At 41.1% G+C, this 19,757-nt stretch overlaps 1 protein-coding gene across 2 annotated transcripts in view; it reads right to left on the reverse strand.

Annotated features, from left to right (window-relative positions):
* GPR149 (G protein-coupled receptor 149) overlaps positions 1-19,757 on the reverse strand; it is a 181,321-nt gene that overhangs the window by 109,466 nt on the left and 52,098 nt on the right. Inside the window, exon 3 of one of the 2 annotated variants that reach the window (XM_075861525.1) lies at positions 9,959-10,377. In XM_075861525.1, coding sequence (XP_075717640.1) covers positions 9,959-10,377 — 419 coding nt within the window. Of the gene's footprint in view, positions 1-9,958; positions 10,420-19,757 lie in introns of both variants that reach the window. The other variant, XM_075861524.1, reaches the window with a different exon arrangement.

The raw sequence follows: 19,757 nt of genomic DNA on the forward strand, positions 1-19,757 counted from the left end.
TAGAACAAAGGGCATTTTTTGAGTGCACATCGGCTCCCCATCGCTTTATCCAGAGGGACCTCCGCCCAGCTGATGATAGGGCCATATTACAGGCCACAAATCCGGCCTGCTGTATCATGGCGTCACAAAGAAAATCTGACGCCAGTGAGACCTGTCTGAAAGACTTAAGGATGTCATCTCGTGAGACTCCATTGTCTATATCTTCCTCCATCTGGAGAAGCCAAGATCTTAAGTTCGTTGCTACCGCGGAGGAGGCTAGTGACGTCTTTGCCTTTCCTTCGGATGTTAGGAAGCCCCTGCGCAGCGCGCTATGAATCCTTGGGTCCATTGGGTCCTGAAAATTTGACCCATCTTCACTGGAAACTACTGTACGCCTAAAGAGCTTGGCAATAGCTACGTCTACCTTAGGGGGTTCCCCCCATTCTTTCTCTTGTTCCTCATCAATGACGAACATTGTCTTGAATCTCTTGTTTAGAATGGACTTCTAATGTTTAGAATGGACTTTTATCATAAGCTTTTTTGTGATGGCATCCACTTTGAATGCCCTAGTTTTTTTGGGCAAGCTATCCTCGCTTGTGCCATCATACTGAACCCGTTTATCTGAATGTATGGTTTTGAGTAATCTGGACAATTTCTCTAGAGGAAAGAGATTAATGTCCTGAGCGTCATCACTCTCAGATGGAGAGGTATGTATTTCGTCGATGACTCTAAATCCCTTCACAACGTCTGACTCCCTAGGAGATGAGACATGTTCCCTTATTGGTCTGGATCATGTGGGCCTGGGATGTTCCTCCAAATTTTTCCCTCTCATGTCAGTAGCTTTCTTTGAATTCAGTGAAGGAGTCATGGACAAAATCCTACATCCAGAGTAGAATTTCCCTGTTGGACATGGGTTGATCCTCTACAGGAAATTAATTATCTCTACATTCAGAGCAGAAAAAATAATCATTACCATCTGGTAATGGGGCATCGCAAGCCCCACATGATAGGTGTCTGCGTTTCCCTGCAGACTTCCTCCCGGATCCTCTATCCCCAGAGCCCTGGCTAGACATCTGTGAATAGAGAACATACCGGTCAGAAAACCCCTTATGTTGAGAATACCACATGTAAAAAAGAAGAAAATACAGGTTACCGTAATAATCTGGGAGAATCCTCCATCTACTTTTGGGATTGCGCAGACAGCGGTCGAGGATGCTGGAATGCGCATGCGTGGAAGCGTAACATGGCCCCGTTCAAAGTGAAAAAATACGGGCTTCAAGAAAATGGCACCAGCGGCATTGCCCAGATCCGTTCTACGGGCAGAGAGGAGGCATAAAACGCTCTTTCCACTAAGAGGAGAACCGGCACAAATCATAAGTTTACAAGCCCTGCAGACTTCCTTTTATACGATCCGGCTGGAAACCTTTTTAGCCATAAGGGTATGTTCACACGGACAATTTTCAGCCGTTTTTCGGGCCGTAAACGCCCCAAAAATGGCTAAAAATGTGGGGGGCTGGACGCCTCCAAACATCTGCCCATTTTCAAAAATGGCCGCATAAAAAAACACCTCGTAAAAAGAAGTGCATGCCACTTCTTGAGCTGTTTTTGGAGCCGTTTTTCATTGACTCAATAGAAAAAAAGCTCCAAAAATGGCAGTAAAAAATGCAGCAAAAACGCAAATTGCTTAAAAAAACGGCTGAAAATCAGAGGCTGTTTTCCCTTGAAAACAGCTCCGTATTTTCAGCTGTTTTTTGTTAAGCGTGTGAACATAGCCTAAGAAACGGACCTTAATGCATAAGATACTTAATCCAAACCTACAGTAGATAATATAAGAAGAGAATACACTTCCCAACGATCCAGAAACCACCTGTCTTTCCGGAAGGAAGGACAGAAAAGAACACAATGTGACTACTAGGATGCAGGCTGTTATAGGGTAACTGAATGAAATAATTGATACCACCTGTCCTATCTTTTAGGAGGATAGGATACGCTGCGGAAAAGCACGCAGGGAATTTCGGGCGAAAAACTACATCAAGCTGTGGTGCAGTTTTTTGCTCAGAATATCCGCTGTGAAAAACTGCAGCACTTAGCCGGCTTGCCAGCCTTCAGTGATTGGCTGCAGCGGCGGTTACATGGGATGAAGCGTCATCCCAGGAGGCTGGCCTTCTGACGTAACCGAGGTCGGCCTCCTGGGATGACGTTTTATCCAATGTGACCGCCGCTACAGCCTGTGATTGGCTGCAGCGTTTACATGAGATGAAACGTCATCCCAGGAGGCCGCGCTGGAGGAAGGAACAGACTTCTGTGTATCAGGCTTTTTTTTCTGAGTTGCGTTTTTGCGGCGGGATCACTGCGATACCGCCGCAAAAACGCAACAACTGCTATTTGTTGCAGGATTTAGCTCGTTATTGAATTCAATGAAGAATTCCTGCAACAAATAAGCAGCGTTTACGCAAATACAATTAACATGCTGCGGAATAAATTTCCGCACCACAGGTGAATTTCTGAGCGTTTTTTCCGCTCAGTATTTACGCAGCGTGTGGATGAGATTTGTATAATCTCATCCACTTTGCTGCTATTGTGTTCTGCTGTGTTTTTCCCCTTAAGGCTAGTTCACACTGAGTATTTTGGCGCTGTTCTTGACGCAAAAACTGTGTCGGAAACTGCGCCATAAAACGCCAGAAATCGCCAGCCATTGATTTTAATGGGAGGCAGAGGCGTTTTTTCCTTGTGAGCGGTAAAATACGTTTGCGGGAAAAAGAAACAACGTGCTCAATAGCCGAGGGCGAAAAACGCAGCGATAACGCGACAAATGTTCTGGCAGCAGGTCAAAATCTGCCTCAAAATTCCTGTTTGAGGCATATTTTGCCCTGCCTGCACTTTCTTTGCTGCGTTTTTTGGCCGTGGCCATTGTGCGCTGTGGGCAAAAAATGCTGCGAAAAATGCTTTCTCTGCCTCCCATTGATTTCAATGGAAAGTCAGAGACAGAACCGCGGGAAGAAAGAGCATGTCGCTATTTTTTCCCCGAGAGTATTGGCTTCGGTTTCTGACGCGGTTTCTGCGTCAAAATCCGCACCAAAAAACTCTGCGTGAACTAGCCCTAAAGGGCATAAAAATCTGGAGAAAATAGAAAAAGGAGGAAACCTCCAGCTCACCGGTTCTGCGTCTCAGAATGAACACCTCGCTCGGATCCATGCGACGGCCCACGGTAGGTAATGCAGGAAAGGAGAAAAAGATGATCCAGCGCTGTGTAGAGTTAAAAGGGATACTATGTTCCCACTTTTATTAGTAGAAAGATGATTTAAAAATAGAACAGAGACGCAGTCTCAAGGTGGAGAATGATGTGGGCTGGTGCCCGAGCCTACGCGTTTCGAACACGTGCAGTGTTCTAAATCATTCTTTGTCATGAATAAGAACACTGCACGTGTTCAAAACGCATAGGCTCGGGCACCAGCCCGCATCATTCTCCACCTTGAGACTGCGTCTCTGTTCTATTTTTAAATCATCTTTCTACTAATAAAAGTGGGAACATAGTATCAATTTTAACTCTACACAGCGCTGGATCATCTTTCTCTCCTTTCCGGCATAAAAATCTGCTTACACGTATCGTGCTTTGTGTAAAGGTCCGTTAACACGTAGCCAATTTTCAATCCACCACCGAATGTTTGAAAAATCATTGCGAGTATCTGATGTATAATACCATCTGTACAATGATCACACATATGCTGCCACAAGTTTGATCGTAATGGTAATTAGAATTACTGATACCGCTACTGATGTTTTTTTTTTTGTTTTTTTTACAACTTCGCAAAAACAAACAAATCACATTATTGCTAAGAGTAAGGAAGGCCTTTATTAGTAGCATATGGATAAGGGAATTCAGCTCGAAACGCATATACCACTCTGTCCTTGTCTGTGACCTTTCAATTAATGAATAAAACGCTGAGATCGATAGATCCATACTGTTTATCACCCAACTTTTATAAGAAATGACTGAATAGCATTTAGCAGCTTGACAGACGGAAACATACAGAGTTTTTTTCATCATTATAGCAACAATATGTTCTTATGGGCTAGAAGCAGCCTATTTTATTCATAGAGGATAAAATACTGGGAAACCATATGCAAAACCAAGACAAGCATTGTTAGACTGGATTCACATGGGACAGAAATGCTGCAAATTTTCCGTGCAGGATTACAATCCCAGCCGTGTGGATGACATTTGAACAAATCTCATCCACATGCTGCTGAACGAACATTTTCCGGAAGGATATAAGAGCATGCTGCGGATTGCCTGCTCATTTTGTTCTGGATTGTCAATGCGGATTTCAGCCTTTTCAATGTAGAAGGGGTGAAATCCACAGCAAAATCCGCACATAAAATATGCATATATTGCAGCGGAAAATCCGCAGTATTTCCGTCTCGCATGAATCCAGCCTAAAACCCCCTGCACACGCTGCAGATTTTGTTGCAGAAATTTCTGGCACTGAAAATTTGTTCCAGTCATCTGAATTGGCTTGTTTCTGCAGCAAGTATAAAATCTACAGCGTTTGGCTAAGTTTACACTAGCATAAATACTGCAGAATTTCCGTCTAAAATTTCTGAGCTACTGTAATACGCAGCGGAAATTCTGCACAGAAAATCCGGTCGGAAATTCTTCAGTATTTACACTACGTGTGGATATACCCTTAGGGGGGATTCACACGAGCGTGTATTCGGTCCGTGCGGGCCGCGTGGTTTTCACACGGCACGAATGGACCAATACAAGTCTATGGGGCAGTACAGACAGTCCGTGCTTTTTGCGCAGTGTTTGTCTGCTGCGCAAAAAGCGCGACAGGTTCAATAACTCTGCGTATTTCGCGCATCACGCACCCATTGAAGTCAATGGGTGCGTGAAAACCATGCAGGTTGCACGGAAGCACTTCCGTGCGAACCGACTGAAACAGCGCACCAGCTGTCAAAAGGATGAATGTAAACAGAAAAGCACCACGTGCTTTTCTGTTTCCGAACATCCAAACGGAGTGTCTTTGCGATGAGCGAAGCCGGACAAGCGAACCGAACTTCACCGGGTTCGGCGGAACACGTTTTGGCCGAACCCGGCAAAAAAATTATCGGTACACGACGTCAGGAGATAGTCACTGTCAATGGTGCTGAAAGAGTTAAACTGTTTCAGCACCATGGACAGTGACTTCCGATCCCAATATACATGAACCTGTAGAAAAAAAAACGAAGTTCTGACTTAACGATAACTTACCGATAGAATTATTGTCGTACCCAATAGACAGATTTCTTCCTCCAGTCTGACCTCCCGGGATGACAATTCAGTCCAAGTGACAGCTCCAGCCAATCACAGGCCAAGCACAGGCTGCAGCGGTCACATGGACTGGCGCGTCATCCAGGGAGGTGGGGCCCGATGTCGAGAGGCGCGTCACCAAGGACGCATCACCAAGGCAACGGCCGGGAAGTTCTCGGTAAGTACGAACTTTTTCTTTTTTTTCAACAGGTTTTTCGATATTGTGTTCGGCATTCACTGTCGAGGGTGCTGAAAGAGTTAGCTCTTTCAGCACCTTGGACAGTGACGGGCGTCGACTAGCCTCATCTCTATGATGGCGGCTTCGCGAAAATCACGCAGCCGCGCATCATACACGGATGACACACGCTGCTGTCAAATGGTTTTTGCGCGAGCAAAACGCTGCGTTGTTTGCGCGCGCAAAAACGCAACGTCCGTCTGTATCTGCCCTTAATCAGATCGTCTGTAACTGCCCTACCCATCATCATTTTATCATAGTAAAACATGTTGGCACAATTTTCATGCTAAACACGTTTCCCCTTATATGTAAGCAGAACACACATACTCCTGTACGCCATAATACTTTTACAGCAGCCTTTTCTCTGTATATAATATGGTTTTGTGTTTAATTTGCTCAAAATCCCTGAAGAAATACAATTAACAGGATACACATATGGAAGCTTATTCCACTGACACAACAAAGATCAAGTTGGCAGTAACTAGTAGGAAGTGGCACAAAACAGAAGTTTTATTATGGACCGGAAATTGTATTTTACTGTCTGAAGCATATGGTGTTTACAGAAACCAAAACGTCAATGTCTTTAAGCAGATAACGATCAATTAGTCAGAATATGACCACTTACCTCACGGCAATTCTATCCAGAAAATCATTCTCTCTGTATTAATAAAAATAGAGCATGGTGGGGAGAATAGGTGACAGCGAAAAACTCTGCATGAACAAGCCGAGGATCTCACTGAACCTGAGCATCAAAACAGTAAACTGGAATAGGTGTATGACAATAATGATTGACGTCTAGAAATGCAACAAACAGATTTACAACTATTACTATTTCTCTTACAAACAGATCTGCAGTTATCACTATGTCAAATACAAAGCATTGGATAGCGGTCATGAGATTTTTAAAGAATTAGCTACAGTCTTTGGGGCAGATTTACTAAGACTGGCGTTTCATAGACCAGTCTTAGCTTTTTGCGCTGCTAGAGTGAGATGCAGCAGATTTATTAAGAGACTGTGTGCGCTATCTATTTTCCGACAATCGGTTAAAAAAATAAAATAAAATGGATCCTCATCTCACCGCTCCTCTTCACTTCTCCCCTCTAGGTCAGGGCTTATATGCGACGCAACACTTAACGTCATCAGTGCTGCGTCACATACAATGTTCTCACGCTGCCCGGCATCAGTACGTTGTATACGCCTTTTTGCAAATTTTCTATGCCTGAAAATTGGCGTAGAAAGGTTTATACATTTTCCATTCTCGGTCTACAGATGGCATTAGAATATCATCGCCCAACTGAGATCTCTGTGGACTTAGCAATCTTCTGATTTTTCATTTGATCATTAGTATTTTCCTCTGAAATGTCAGCTTCAGAACCGTCTCGCAGTGTTCTTTATTTTTGCCTTTGCACACCTTGAGTATCCACAGGGGACTCAATTTTTATGCTGACATAAAAAAAAATAGAGATTATAAAGTCCTAGACTTTGTTCACACAATGCCTAAGACCTTCATACGGTCTCTCTAAACAGGACTGGATCTTAATAAGAAAATTTTTATAAGGTTATATTTCTATTTCTTTTTTGGATACAGTTCCGGGATTCATTTTTACAACATGGCTTTGAAACAGGGATGAACTCCAAAATATCATTGGGACAAATGTGAGGTCATCTGTCCAGCAGCCCTGGGGCAAAATTGGATCATGCAACAAGAAAATTATTTCAGGCACACCAGAAAATTGACATCTGAGTAGCTTAATTAGAAAAAAATCAAGGTGTTGGTATGGTAGTTGTATGAAAGTCGTAGTCTAGGCCTCACCTTCATTGCAATGCTTTGGCAGGATCTTAAAAGGTTATTCCACTTCCTCTACCTTAAAAGGTTCCACCGGGAGCGCCGATGTGCACGAGAGACTTTTAAGACCCATGCACCGCTGCAGCCCCTTTATTCTCACAATCAGCGAGGGTCCTAGAAGTTGGACCCCACTGATCAGAAAATAATGACATATCTTAGAGATATCTGTATGTTATTTATGAGATGAGAAAACCCCTTTAATAGAGCTGTGCATAAACAATATCCCCTCAAACATCAATGAATTATGTTGTGAAGAAGAGTGGAGCAAAGGTTTTTGTGACATTATTTAATGTAATTTTTTTATCCAAATAAAGGAGTTGATACAAAAAGAAGGAAAAGTATAAAGGAAAGACTGATACTATATGTCTCCTCTATTTTGGATCCAGTCCTGTGTTAGGCTCAAAAACTGCATGTGTAATTCCAGCCTAAAGATTAACCATTTTTGACAAACTTTAAGGGCTTATTTAGACGAACGTGATATACGTCCGTGCAACGGGTGTGATTTTCACGCGCCTCGCACAGACCCATATTAGTCTATGGGGCCGTGCAGACTGTCCCTGAGTTTCACGCAGCGTGTGTCCGCTGCGTAAATCTCACGACATGTCCGATATTTGTGCGTTGTTCGCGCATCACGCACCCATTGAAGTCAATGGGTGCGTGAAAATCACGAGCAGCACACAGAAGCACTTCCATGTGACGCGCGTGATTCGCGCAACAGCAGTAAAAAGTATGAATGAAAACAGAAAAGCACCACGTGCTTTTCTGTTTACAAACATACAAACAGAGTGTCATAATGATGGCGGCTGCGCGAAAATCACGCAGCCACGCATCATACGCGGCTGACACACAGAGCTGTTAAGTACCTTTTGCACGCACAAAACGCAGCATTTTTTTGCGTGCGCAAAACGCACACGCTTGTGTAAATCCGGCCTAAGTTTCAGTTCACATGGAGTTTTTTGGTGCCGATTTTGACAGGGAAACCACGTCAGAATCAAATTTTTTTACAGGGCGGCTTTGGGACCCTCAATGGAAAAAAAAGCGGAATGTCTTTTCTTGCCGCAGTTTCTGACTCTGACCTCCCATTGAAATCAATGGGAGGCAGAAAAAAAACCACAGCTCTTGTTTCTGAGCATTTTCCGCTGCGTTTTTTTAAATTCTGGGACAGATTTTTTCTGCCTGCAAAAAACTCAGTTTGAATAGGGCCTTAACCTGTACTAAAGTCACTCTCTGTCACTTCCTTCACCTTATTCACCCTAGTTCAGAAAATTATCAAAATTGTTGGTTGAGTTTGTCATTTTGGTACAATTGCAAGTTTTTGGAGCATGTTCACTGAAGTCTAAAATGTTGCAAAATTGGCAAAATTATTGAAAAGTCATGATTTGTGTGCCTGATCACACTTATCATAGGCAGGCTGCCAGGTTTTTTTTTTTACTATTGAAATAATAATTTTGCCACATGCTAAAAGCCAAAAATCTGTCAGACATTAGGGAAACTGGTGACTACAGTCCCTGAACATGCCACATTTTCCAATGTGTTTGCATTTGTCCTCTTGCACTAAATTTCCTACACCCACACCCACAATTTAGGGGTCTCCATTCTGATCTCATGGAATCTATTCTAAATGTCTTTCCTTGAGGTATTCTTATGTCAAGGTGACGGCTATGGCAGAACTATTTATCATTTTGCTTTTTCCTCATAAATACTTTGCCCAGGGGCCTCCACCACCCTTGATCTCACCCTGGAAACATTAAAGGGATTTCCCATCTCATAAAGTGTTGGCATAATTCTAAGATATGGCATCACTTTCTGATCAATGCAGGGGCCAACTTACAGGGTGACCCCAACCAATCCTGAGCCACAGCCTGTGCAGGGAACTGCAGTGCTGAATCAGGATTTAATTTAATTCTTCAGTGACAGAAGTGTTACCCCTCCTGATCAGAAAGTGATGGAACAGCCATATACTATCACTATAACATTCCCTAATCTGACTCCTTTCCATGGCCCTCCTTTTAGATTAGTCATCAGAATAAGATTCCCTCACACTCCTTCTCTTCATGTCCGTCATACACGGATACTGGCTGGTGACCGGCTCATGCAGATTTATGTTACCACCGCATGTGTATAAAAATGGCCGGACCATTGTACAGAATAAACACTATTACACTTTGTGTCTCCCTTATGTCCTCATAGATTGTAAGCTCTTGCGAGCAGGGTCCTCACTCCCCAGATTTGAATTGTAAATGAACTTTGTCACTATGTAATGTCTGATATTGTTTGTTTCATGTCCCCTCTAAATTGTAAAGTGCTGCGTAATATGTTGGCGCTATATAAATAAAGATTATTATTATTATTATTATACAATATATTAGTCTTAAATGTGCTTGTTCAAGTTCTAACATTTTGGTTAATTGTTAAAATTCAGCCTGGGGACCATGACAGTAGGTGGGTTGTACAAATGGATATGGCCTAGGTTGTAAAATGAATAAGGTTGTAAGAATGGATACAGTCACATGGAAGGTGTGGCGAGCAGTAATAAGTTAAAGGTTCTCACTACTATGTGTTTTTGAGTATTAATACATTTGTATGGTCGTAAGTGTAGCATTACCTGTCGTGGTGCCCGTTCAGACTTGCTTCTGCACCATTCCCAGTCTGTGAGTTCTGGCTTACGATTTTCCTCATGAGACAATCTCCTCTCCTGACTTTCATAGAATGCTGATTTTTCAAAGTTTCTTATGTCCTCTCGTTTAAAAACTCCAATTTTTTCAGAAAGCAGCCGACCAATGGCCTTGTCGTTGACTGGATCTGCTTTTATCTCTGTATTAAGACTACTGAGTTTGCCAACATCCTTTAGCATGGAACTGTCCTGCAGACTGATAGTGCTGAAATCCAGTACAGCGGAATTGAGGATCCGGTCACAACGGGGGTCATTTGTGTTCTCACATTCATAATTTATTAAATTATGGTAGGAAATAGAATTTTCTCCAGTGTTATGATTTTCCTGGGATATCTTGTAAATGCCATAGCCTTTATTGAAAGAAAGATTGAAATCAAATCCTCTTTTCTTGACTAGAAAGTAAAAAAATATAATTACAAAGCAAGCATAGCATTTATACCTCTTTATACTACAAAGTGAATGATGCTCTTCTGCTAGTCTGAGAAGCACCAGTTATGTCTCTGATGGTATATTATTATAATGCACTTGTGTTACGCAATCTATCAACAGTTTTCATTGATAAAGTTATGACACACTCACTATTTCAAGAAACAAAAGCAAATATACCATACAGTATTAACCCCTTAAGGACTGAGTCTGTTTTGGCCTTAAGAACCGAGCCAAATTGTGAAAATGTGGTATGTGTAAACATTTAAAAAAAAATTACCCTGTAATGCTTTGGTGTATCAAAGTAATTCTGCCTTTTTTTGGTGTGACATATTGTACTATATTTATTTGGTAAAAATAGGCCGATATGATTTGCGATTTCTATTAAAAACACTAATTCAGAAAATGTTAGAAAAAAGCTCATTTATTTGCTATTTTTAACTCTAGTATCTTACATATTAATATACATGCTGTACTAATGTGTTATAAATTGTATATTTCCATATGTCTACTTTATTTTGACAGTAATGTATTTAAAATATTTAACATTTTAAAATGTATGACATAGCTTTAAAATGTAAAGGGAATTTTGATCATTTTGAAGTACAGTTTGTTTTTATGCACCAAGCAAGGGTTGCAGAGACCCAGAGGTGCTAGAACATAAAGAACCCCCTAAAAGGATTACCCCATTTAAAAAAAACTTCACCCTCAAGGTATTCAATGGGCAGAGTATTAAGTATTTTGCTCATCATTTTATTTTTAATTGATATGAAAGAGTGTGAAAGAGACAATAGTGGGTGAATACTGTGTTGGAGGTTGAAACCTTGTGGGTGGAATTACAAAGGGAGGTTAACATTGAAAAAATATTACTTTTGGTGTAATCTATAGACCCCCCAATATAACTGAAGAGATGGAAGTTCAGCTATATAAACAGATGGAGCGGGCTGCACAAGCGGGTACTGTAGTGATAATGGGAGATTTTAATTACCGGGATATTAATTGGTGTCATGGTTCGGCTTCAACTGCAAAGGGGGACATTTCCTCAACCTGTTGCAGGAAAATTTTATGGGCCAGTTTGTGGAAGACCCGACTAGAGGTGAAGCTCTGTTGGATCTGGTCATTTCTAATAATGAAGAGCTTGTTGGGAATGTCAATGTTCGTGAAAACCTCAGTAGCAGTGATCACAATATAGTTACATTTTACCTATACTGTAAAAAACAAACACAGGCTGGGAGAGCAAAAACACTTAATTTTAAGAAAGCCAATTTCCCCAGGATGAGGGCTGCAATTCAGGATATAAACTGGGAAGAACTAATGTCAAATAATGGAACAAATGATAAATGGGAGATTTTCAAATCTACTTTGGGTAATTATAGTGCAAAATTTATTCCTATAGGTAACAAGTATAAACGACTCTAATTAAACCCCACATGGCTTACACCGTCTGTAAAAAGGGCAAAATATGACAAAAAAAGGGCATTTAAAAAATACAAATCTGAGGGTACAGCTGTAGCCTTTGTAAAATATAAAGAGCTTAATAAAATCTGTAAAAATGTAATAAAATTAGCAAAAATACAAAATGAAAGGCAGGTGGCCAATGATAGTAAAACAAATCCCAAAAAATTCTTCAAGTATATAAATGCTAAAAAGCCAAGGTCTGAACATGTAGGACCCCTAGATAATGGTAATGGGGAGTTGGTCACAGGGGATCAAGAGAAGGCAGAGTTACTAAATGGGTTCTTCAGCTCTGTATATACAACAGAAGAAAGAGCAGCTGATGTAGCCGCTGCCAGTGCTGTTAATATATCAGTTGATATACTGAATTGGATGAATGTAGAGATGGTCCAAGCTAAATAAAATAAAATAAATGTGCACAAGGCCCCGGGACCAGATGGGTTACACCCTAGAGTTCTTAAAGAGCTTTGTTCAGTTATTTCTGTCCCTCTTTTCATAATATTCAGAGATTCTCTAGTGATTGGTATAGTGCCAAGGGACTGGCGCAGGGCAAATGTAGTGCCAATTTTCAAAAAGGGTTCTAGGTCTTCCCCGGGTAAACCAGTAAGCTTAACATCCATCGTGGGGAAAATGTTTGAGGGGCTATTGAGGGACTATATACAGGATTAGGTGACAAAAAATAGTATTATAAGTGACAGCCAGCACGGTTTTACTAAGGACAGAAGTTGTCAAACTAACCTGATCTGTTTTTATGAAGAGGTGAGCAGAAGCCTAGACAGAGGGGCCGCTGTGGATATAGTGTTTTTGGACTTTGCAAAGGCATTTGACACGGTCCCTCATAGACTTCTAATGGGTAAATTAAGGATTATAGGTTTAGAAAATAAAGTTTGTATTTGGATTGAGAAGTGGCTCAAGGACCGTATCCAGAGAGTTGTGATCAATGATTCCTACTCTGAATGGTTCCCGGTTATAAGTGGTGTACCCCAGGGTTCAGTGCTGGGACCACTAGTAGTTATATATATACCACATATAGTTCAGTCTATGGAAGATGTTCGTGAATTGCAAGCGGATTTAAACAAACTAAGTGTTTGTGCATCCAGTTGGCAAATTAAGTTTAATGTACACTACCGTTCAAAGTTTGAGGTCACCCAGACAATTTTGTGTTTTCCATAAAAACTCACACTTATATTTATTAAATGAGTTGCAAAATGGCTAGAAAATAATAGTCAAGACATTGACAAGCTTAGAAATAATGATTTTTGAAATAATAATTTTCTCCTTCAAACTTTGCTTTCGTCAAAGAATGCTCCATTTGCAGCAATTACAGAATTGCAGACCTTTGGCATTCTAGCTGTTAATTTGCTGAGGTAATCGGGAGAAATTTCACCCCATGCTTCCAGAAGGCCCTCCCACAAGTTGGATTGGCTTAATGGGCACTTCTTGCGTACCATACGGTCAAGCTGCTCCCACAACAGCTCTATGGGGTTGAGATCTGGTGACTGCGCTGGCCACTCCATTACAGATAGAATACCAGCTGCCTGCTTCTTCCCTTAATAGTTCTTGCATAATTTGGAGGTGTGCTTTGGGTCATTGTCCTGTTGTAGGATAAAATTGGCTCCAATCAAGCGCTGTCCACAGGGTCTGGCATGGCGTTGCAAAATGGAGTGATAGCCTTCCTTATTCAAAATCCCACTTTACCAGCACCAAAGCAACGCCAGACCATCAAATTACCTCCACCATGCTTGACAGATGGTGTCAGGCACTCTTCCAGCATCTTTTCAGTTGTTCTGTGTCTCACAAATGTTCTTCTGTGTGATCCAAACACCTCAAACTTCGATTCGTCTGTCCATAACACTTTTTTCCAATCTTCCTCTGTCCAATGTCTGTGTGCTTTTGCCCATATTAATCTTTTCCTTTTATTAGCCAGTCTCAGATATTGCTTTTTCTTTGCCACTCTGCCCTGAAGGCCAGCATCCCGGAGTCGCCTCTTCACTGTAGACGTTGACACTGGCGTTTTGCGGGTACTATTTAATGAAGCTGCCAGTTGAGGACCTGTGAGGTATCTATTTCTCAAAATAGAGACTCTAATGTACTTGTCTTGTTGCTCAGTTGTGCAGCGGGGCCTCCCACTTCTCTTTCTACTCTGGTTAGAGCCTGTTTGTGCTGTCCTCTGAAGGCAGTAGTACACACCGTTGTAGGAAATCTTCAGTTTCTTGGCAATTTCTCGCATGGAATAGCCTTCATTTCTAAGAACAAGAATAGACTGTCGAGTTTCACATGCAAGCTCTCTTTTTCTAGCCATTTTGAGAGTTTAATCGAACCTACAAATGTAATGCTCCAGATTCTCAACTAGCTCAAAGGAAGTTCAGTTTTATAGCTCCTCTAAACAGCAAAACTGTTTACAGCGGTGCTAACATAATTTCACAAGGGTTTTCAAGTGTTTTCTAATCATCCATTAGCCTTCTAACACAGTTAGCAAACACAATGTACCATTAGAACACTGGAATGATGGTTGCTGGAAATGGGCCTCTATACACCTATGTAGATATTGCATTAAAAACCAGACCTTTGCAGCTAGAATAGTAATTTAGCACATTAACAATGTATAGAGTGTATTTCTGATTAATTTAATGTTATCTTCATTGAAAAAAACTGTGCTTTTCTTTCAAAAATAATTTCTAAGTGACCCTAAACTTTTGGACGGTAGTGTATATAAATATATTAATGGCACATACAAAAAATATGATGAAATCCTGTTCCATGTAAAACCCCCTCAAAAAACAAGGGGGCACTCCCTCCGTCTGGAGAAAAAAAGGTTCAACCTGTAGAGACGACAAGCCTTCTTTACTGTGAGAACGGTGAATCTATGGAATAGTCTACCGCAGGAGCTGGTCACAGCAGGGACAGGAGATGGCTTTAAAAAAGGCTTAGATAGTTTCCTAGAACAAAAAAATATTAGCTCTTATGTGCAGAAATTTTTACCTTCCCTTTTTCCGTCCCTTGGTTGAACTTGATGGACATGTGTCTTTTTTCAGCCGTACTAACTATGTAATTATGTAACTTTAGCAGAAATTTCTCACATTTTCAAGAAAATTTCAAAAGGCTATTTTTTCAGGGACCAGTTCAGTTCTAAAGTGCATTTGAGGGGCCCATACTTTACAAACCCCCATAAATCACCCCATTTTAAACACAGCACCCCTCAAAGTATTCAAAACAGCATTTAGAAAGTTTCTTAACCCTTTAGGCATTTCACATGAATTAAAGCAAAGTAGAGGTGAAATTTACAAATTATTTTTTTTTGCAGAAATTCATTTTTAATCCATTTTTCTCTGTAATACAGAAGGTTTTACCAGTGAAATACAACCAAGGCTATGTTCACACAGTGTTTTTTGATGATTTTTTTTACGCGGAAACCGCGCCGCAAAACTCGTCAAAAACGGCCCGAAAATGCCTCCCATTGATTTCAATGGGAGGCGGAGGCGTCTTTTTCCCGCGAGACATGCCCTATCTTCGGGTGTTTACGCCTCTGACCTCCCATTGACTTCAATGGCATGCAGAGAAAGCGTATTCCGTGGCGTTTTATGCCCGCGGTGCTCAATGGCTGCGGGCGAAAAACGCCGCGAAAATCGGCGTGCAGTGAGAGGAAAATCTGCCTCAAACTTCCAAACGGAATTTTGAGGCAGAAATTCCGCCTGCAAAAAAGTCAGTGTGAACATAGCCTCAAAAATTTATTACCCAGATTCTGCAGTTTTTAGAAATATCCCACATGTGGCCCTAGTGTGCTAATGTACTGAAGCACCGGCTTTAGAAGCAAAGGATTACTGAGTGGATTTTGGGGCCTTCTTTTTATTAGATTATATTTTAGGCACCTTGTCAGTTTTGAAGAGGTCTTGTGGTACCAAAACAAAGGAAGCATCCCCAAAAATACCCTATATTGGAAACTATACCACAGAAGGAATTTATCTGGGTTTGTAGTGAGCACTTTGACCCCACAGGTTTTTTGCAGAAATTATTGGAAGTAGGCCGTGAAAATAAAAATACAATATTTTTTTCCAATAAAATGTAGGTTTAACTATTTTTTTTTCGATTCCACAAGAATGAAAGGAGAAAAAGCACCCCAACATTGGTAAAACAATATCTTCTGAGTACAGCAATACCCCATATGTGGTCTTAAACGGCTGTTTGGACACACAGGAGTTAAAATTTTGAAGGAATGGTTTGTGGAGGCCATGTCGCATTTGCAAAGCCCCTGAGGGGACAAAACAGTGGAAACCCCCACGAGTGACCCCATTTGGGAAACTACACCCCTCAATGTAATTATCTAGGGGTATAGTGAGCATTTTGATCCCACAGGTTTTTTTCACAAGTTATTGGAAGTAGGCTGTGAAAATAAAAATATAAATCTTTTCCAATAAAATGTACACTACCGTTCAAAAGTTTGGGGTCGCCCAGACAATTTTGTGTTTTCCATGAAAACTCACGTTTATATTTATCAAATGAGTTGAAAAATGACTAGAAAATATAGTCAAGACATTGACAAGGTTAGAAATAATGATTTTTATTTTAAATAATTATTTTCTCCTTCAAACTATGCTTTCGTCAAAGAATGCTCCATTTGCAGCAATTCCAGCATTGCAGACCTTTGGCATTCTAGCTGTTAATTTGCTGAGGTAATCGGGAGAAATTTCACCCCATGCTTCCAGAAGCCCCTCCCACCAGTTGGATTGGCTTGATGGGCACTTCTTGCGTACCATACGGTCAAGCTGCTCCCACAACAGCTCTATGGGGTTGAGATCTGGTGACTGCGCTGGCCACTCCATTACAAATAGAATACCAGCTGCCTGCTTCTTGCCTAAATAGTTCTTGCATAATTTGGAGATGTGCTTTGGGTCATTGTCCTGTTGTAGGATGAAATTGGCTCCAATCAAGCGCTGTCCACATGGTATGGCATGGCGTTGCAAAATGGAGTGATAGCCTTCCTTATTCAAAATCCCTTTTACCTTGTACAAATCTCCCACTTCACCAGCACCAAAGCAACCCCAGACCATCACATTACCTCCACCATGCTTGACAGATGGCGTCAGGCACTCTTCCAGCATCTTTTCAGTTGTTCTGCGATTCACAAATGTTCTTCTGTGTGATCCAAACACCTCAAACTTCGATTCGTCTGTCCATAACACTTTTTACCAATCTTCCTCTGTCCAATGTCTGTGTTCTTTTGCCCATATTAATCTTTTCCTTTTATTAGCCAGTCTCAGATATGGCTTTTTCTTTGCCACTCTGCCCTGAAGGCCAGCATCCCGGAGTCGCCTCTTCACTGTAGACGTTGACACTGCCGTTTTGCGGGTACTATTTAATGAAGCTGCCAGTTGAGGACCTGTGAGGTATCTATTTCTCAAAATAGAGACTCTAATGTACTTGTCTTGTTGCTCAGTTGTGCAGCGGGGCCTCCCACTTCTCTTTCTACTCTGGTTAGAGCCTGTTTGTGCTGTCCTCTGAAGGGAGTAGTACACACCGTTGTAGGAAATCTTCAGTTTCTTGGTAATTTCTCGCATGGAATAGCCTTCATTTCTAAGAACAAGAATAGACTGTCGCGTTTCACATGAAAACTCTCTTTTTATAACCATTTGGAGAGAATTTTATCGAACCCACAAATGATATGCTCCAGATTCTCAACTAGCTCAAAGGAAGGTCAGTTTTATAGCTCCTCTAAACAGCAAAACTGTTTACAGCGGTGCTAACATAATTGCACAAGGGTTTTCAAGTGTTTTCTAATCATCCATTAGCCTTCTAACACAGTTAGCAAACACAATGTACCATTAGAACACTGGAGTGATGGTTGCTGGAAATGGGCCTCTATACACCTATGTAGATATTGCATTATAAAACAGACGTTTGCAGCTAGAATAGTCATTTACCACATTAACAATGTATAGAGTGTATTTCTGATTAACTTAATGTTATCTTCATTGAAAAAAACTGTGCTTTTTTTTCAAAAATAAGGACATTTCTAAGTGACCCTAAACTTTTGAACGGTAGTGTAGGTTGAACTAATTTTTTTTAATTTCCACAAGAACACCCCAAAATTTGTAAAGCAATTTCTCCCGATTACAGCAATACCCCACATGAGGTAATAAACTGTTGTTTGGACACACAGCAGGGCTCAGAAGAGAAAGGAGCGCCATTTGGCTTTCGGAGCTCAAGTTTTGCTGGAATGGTTTTCAGATATCATGTCATTTGCAAAGCCCCTGAGGGACAAAAACTGTTGAAACCCCACAAAAGTGATCTCATTTGGGAAACTAAAGCCCTTAATGAATTTATCGAGGGGTATAGTGAGCATTTAGGCCCCCCCCAGGTTTTTTGTGGAATATGTGAAAATGAGTATATAAATTTTTCCACTAAAATGTTTCAATTTCTACAAGGGTTAAAGGAGAAAAAGCACCCAACCTTTGTAAAGCAATTTCTCCTGAGTACGGCAATACCCCATACGCGGTCATAAACTGCTATTTGGACACACGGTAGGACTCGGACTGGAAAGAGTGCCATTTGGCTTTCGGAATGGTTACTGGGCACCATGTGGCATTTGCTGAGCCCCTGTAGTACTAGTACAGTGGAAACACCCCAAAAGTGACTCGATTTGGGAAACTACACCTTTTGCGGATTCATCTGGGGAATTTTGAACCCAAATGTTTTTTGCTGAATTAATTAGAATTAAGCTGGGAAAATGAAAAAAATTTTTTTTACAAGATGTCGTTTTTGATTAACATTTTAAATTTACACAAGGAATAAAGAAGAAATAGCACCCCAACATTTGTAAAGCAATATCTCCCAAGTACGGAAATAAACTGCTGTTTACATATATTGGGGGGTTTAGAAGAAAAGGAATGGTATTTGACTTTTGAAGCTCAGATTTTGCTTGAATGGTTTGTGGACGTCATGTCGCATTTGCAAAAGCCCTGATGTACCAAAAAAAAAAAAGTGACCCCGTTTTAGAAACTACACCCCTAAAAGCATTTATCAAGGGGTGTAGTGAGCATTTGGACCCCACACGTGTTTTTCAGAAATTAATACGCACTGGATGATGCAAAGTGAAAATTGCAATTTTTCCACTGATATGCCGTTCCACCACACAACATGTTGTGCCCAGGTTGTGCCACTGGAGAATCTTACCCCATAAATTGTTAAGCGGGTTCTCCCAAGTATGGCGATGCCATATTTATGGATGTAAACCGCTGTTTGGGCACACCGTAGGGCTTTGAAGGGAAGGAGCGCCATTTGGAGCGTGGATTTTGCTTGGTAGTAGTTTTGTTTGGAGTTTTGCTGGTCTTTCCGTTTATAATGTGGGGACATATGTAATCTCTGCGGAGTACATCAGGGCATAATAAGGTAGTATAATAATGGGGTAAATAATAAACTATCCATAGATGTGTGGTACGCTCTAAGGAATCCGTTATGCACAGGCCAGTGTCGCACTGATAAACGGTATCCTTTCTTATCCCCCTTTCGTAACACTCTGCACATTTTGGGGACTTTTCCTCCTTTGTAGTTTGGGAAATTTTGCTGGTAAAGTGTTGCCTTGGTATAACACGGGCGCCCTCGCTTCCAGCAGACGTGCTATTTCCCTTCCCTCCTGGTTCTCAAATACTAGGGCCCTGAAACTGAAGGAATGTTCCCTTCCAGGCTGCACAGCGGGATGTTTTTTCATCACCGCATTACTAGGGCTATAACTTTCTTTATTTTTTAGGTGATGGAGCTGTGTGCGGGCTTATTTTTTGTGAGTCAAGCTGTAGTTTTATTGGTAACATTGTGGAACACATATACAAATTTTTGTACAATTTTTATTTAATTT

The sequence above is a fragment of the Rhinoderma darwinii genome, chromosome 4, assembly GCF_050947455.1.
Source record: "Rhinoderma darwinii isolate aRhiDar2 chromosome 4, aRhiDar2.hap1, whole genome shotgun sequence".
Classification (NCBI taxonomy): Eukaryota; Metazoa; Chordata; class Amphibia; order Anura; family Rhinodermatidae; genus Rhinoderma; species Rhinoderma darwinii.